At 37.8% G+C, this 2,729-nt stretch overlaps 1 protein-coding gene across 1 annotated transcript; it reads right to left on the bottom strand.

The window, feature by feature from the left end:
• Positions 1-639: 639 nt before the first annotated feature.
• Positions 640-1,865, bottom strand: CCDC54 (coiled-coil domain containing 54). Its single transcript, XM_043449012.1, has one exon. The coding sequence runs from the start codon at positions 1,679-1,681 to the stop codon at positions 695-697; it is 987 nt and encodes a 328-aa protein (XP_043304947.1). The 5' UTR covers positions 1,682-1,865; the 3' UTR covers positions 640-694.
• Positions 1,866-2,729: the final 864 nt, after the last annotated feature.

Here is a 2,729-nt window from a genome sequence, read left to right as displayed (position 1 = left end):
GATTCTATGGTGGTATAGTGTCAAGATTTAACTTAGTTCACAAATCCATCCTTGGATTTTGCCTTTTCCTCTATATCAAACCTGTAAGATATGTCATTTGTCTCATTTCATGAAAATGTGAAAAAAAAAACCCAAACAATCCAATAGCATATTCAGCTTTCCCCTCCTTTTCCAATTGTTTGATAGAGATGAAGCTGAAAGAAAAATCCCAATTTTGGAATAAATATTTTCTTGGCAATACCTTGTCCTTTCAGCACCTTACATTTTTACAGCTCTAACTTTGTCCGTGTTATCTTTTGTGCTCTATGCTATTTAACATTTTGTTAGTAGAGTCTGTCTCTGTGTCACAGATCTTATCTGCAGAGCCCACTAAGATGATAGTGGGGGCTGCTAAAAGTGTTTCTCATGCTTTGGACCCCTTTATTCTTTGTTTCCAGTTATCTATGAAATGGGCACTGGACGAGTCCTCATGAATTGCTTTTGGGAAAATAAGAAGCTTGATACAAAATGCATCACAATTGTCTAATGGGATGATATGCCTCAGCTTACTGTAGACATAATGAAACTTTTCAGGCAGCCAACCCACAGTGAGCTAACTTAACTACCAAGGAGTTCTCAGTAACCACAAAGACATGTGAATGCTTGGCATGGCCAGCTTACATTTATTTTGTACCAAGCAAAGCAGAGAATTACTCTATAGTCGAGTTACTTCTTCTTTTGAGGAACCAAAAAGACAATAAATGTAGTTGAAAACAGAGACACAGATGGTGGTCAAGCTTGTGATAGGCCCAGTGAAAAGACAATACTTCTGGGTTATGACTTGTGGTTCCTCAGGAGGGAGGGTTGGCCTGGAAAGAAGCCACTGGATGAATTCCTCTAACTTGGTTGCACTGAGGAAAAATCTCCACTTTCCTCCATGGACAAAAGTTAGCTTGATCCATGTATTAAAGTCTGGGTAAATATAAATATTTGACTTTGCTTTTTGAAAGCTTCTTAATGCATTTTGATAGTTACTTTTCTTCAGATCTTTAATCTGGGGAGATATTGCTTTTTCCTCAAGATGATCAGTGGACTTAGGATAATTGAGCACTTTCTCTGGTTCTGCTGAAGAGACTTCAGAATCTACAGAGGTCAGTGTGTTCTTCAAGGTTTCTGGTTGTGTGACTTTGTGAAGAAGTTCTATGATCTCTTTACCCTTTTCTCCATCCAGAACCTCTAAACAATGTACATTGGAGCAAGAATTCTGGTTTCCCAGTTCTGTCACCTTCCTCTTTAAAGCATCAACGTCTTCCTTCACAGAGAAGATATCTTCAGCTGTTGTACACTGTTTATTTTCATTAACATTCATTTTGGTTTCCAGTATTTCCATCTGCTTCTGATAGAAGTCAGTCCTTTCCTGGATTTTTGATAATGCACAGATCATGCCAGTCATCTGGCTGAGGAGTTCAAGCTGGGTGGTTTTAATATCTTGGAGCATTACTAGAAGATTCATTTCTTCACCAGCATTAAGGTCCTCTTGATCACAGTCATGGGAAGTCATAGTTGGACATGTGGTTGAACTCGGGTACTGATTATTACATTTGTGGTAAGCATTTTTAAGAGATTGTCTGATCTTGGAGAAATTTGAATTCCACATCTGCCCAGCAGCAGCTTTTACCCTTTTGGCTTGAAGTTTGTACATCTTTCATAATGAAACAAGAGACAAAGTGTTGGGAAACCTGACCAAAATCAAAGAAAGAAGCAAAGAAATCGAAGAATGAAATGGCTTTTCTCTTACTTTTTGTTGGGTATCTTTCCTGGTGATATTGTTGAATGTCCTATGGAGAACATTAAGGGCAATAGCAGGCCCTCTTTGATGGATAGCTTCTTATAGGGCGGTTCAGCTGGAGAGCTCTGTGAAATACTGAGCAATTGTGTGGAATCCTCCATAGGCTGACCCGAAGCTGATGTCACAATGGCTGCTGGTCTAGAATTTCTTTAACCTTAGGGCTATAACACTCAAAAGTTTTGATCACAGGACTCTTTTTCACTTGTAAAAATTGAGCACCACAGAACTTTTGTTTATGAATTATTATCACACTGAACTGAACTGATCACTCGATATTCCCGATTAGAGATGAAAACTAAGTAAATCTTGATATTAATTCATTAAAAAAAGTAAACCCAAGACATGTTAACATATATGACATATTTTTATGAAAAAAATAATTGTATCTTCCAAAAGAAAAAATCATGAAAACCGTGGCATTGTTTATATATTTGCAAATGTTTTAAATGCATGAATTAATAGAAGACACGCCAGGAGAAATATCAATAACCTCACATGCAGATGACACCACCCTTATGGCAGAAAGCAAAGAATTAAAGAGCCTCTTGATGAAAGTGAAAGACGAGAGTGAAAAAGCTGGGTTAAAACTCAACATTCAGAAAACTAAGATCATGGCATCTGGTCCCATCACTTCATGGCAAATAGATGGGGAAACAATGGAAACAGTGACAGCTTTATTTTGGGAGGCTCCAAAATCACTGCAGATGGTGATTGCAGCCATGAAATTAAAAGACCCTTGCTCCTTGGAAGAAAAGTTATTGACCAAGCTAGACAGCATATTAAAAAGCAGAGACATTACATTGCCAACAAAGGTCCGTCTAGTCAAAGCTATGGTTTTTCTGGTAGTCATGTATGGATGTGAGAGTTGAACTATAAAGAAAGCTAACTGCCAAAGAATTGA

Source organism: Cervus canadensis, chromosome 27, assembly GCF_019320065.1.
Source record: "Cervus canadensis isolate Bull #8, Minnesota chromosome 27, ASM1932006v1, whole genome shotgun sequence".
Classification (NCBI taxonomy): domain Eukaryota; kingdom Metazoa; phylum Chordata; class Mammalia; order Artiodactyla; family Cervidae; genus Cervus; species Cervus canadensis.
Note: the sequence above shows the minus strand (reverse complement) of the source record. Positions and strands in the feature narration are given on the sequence as shown.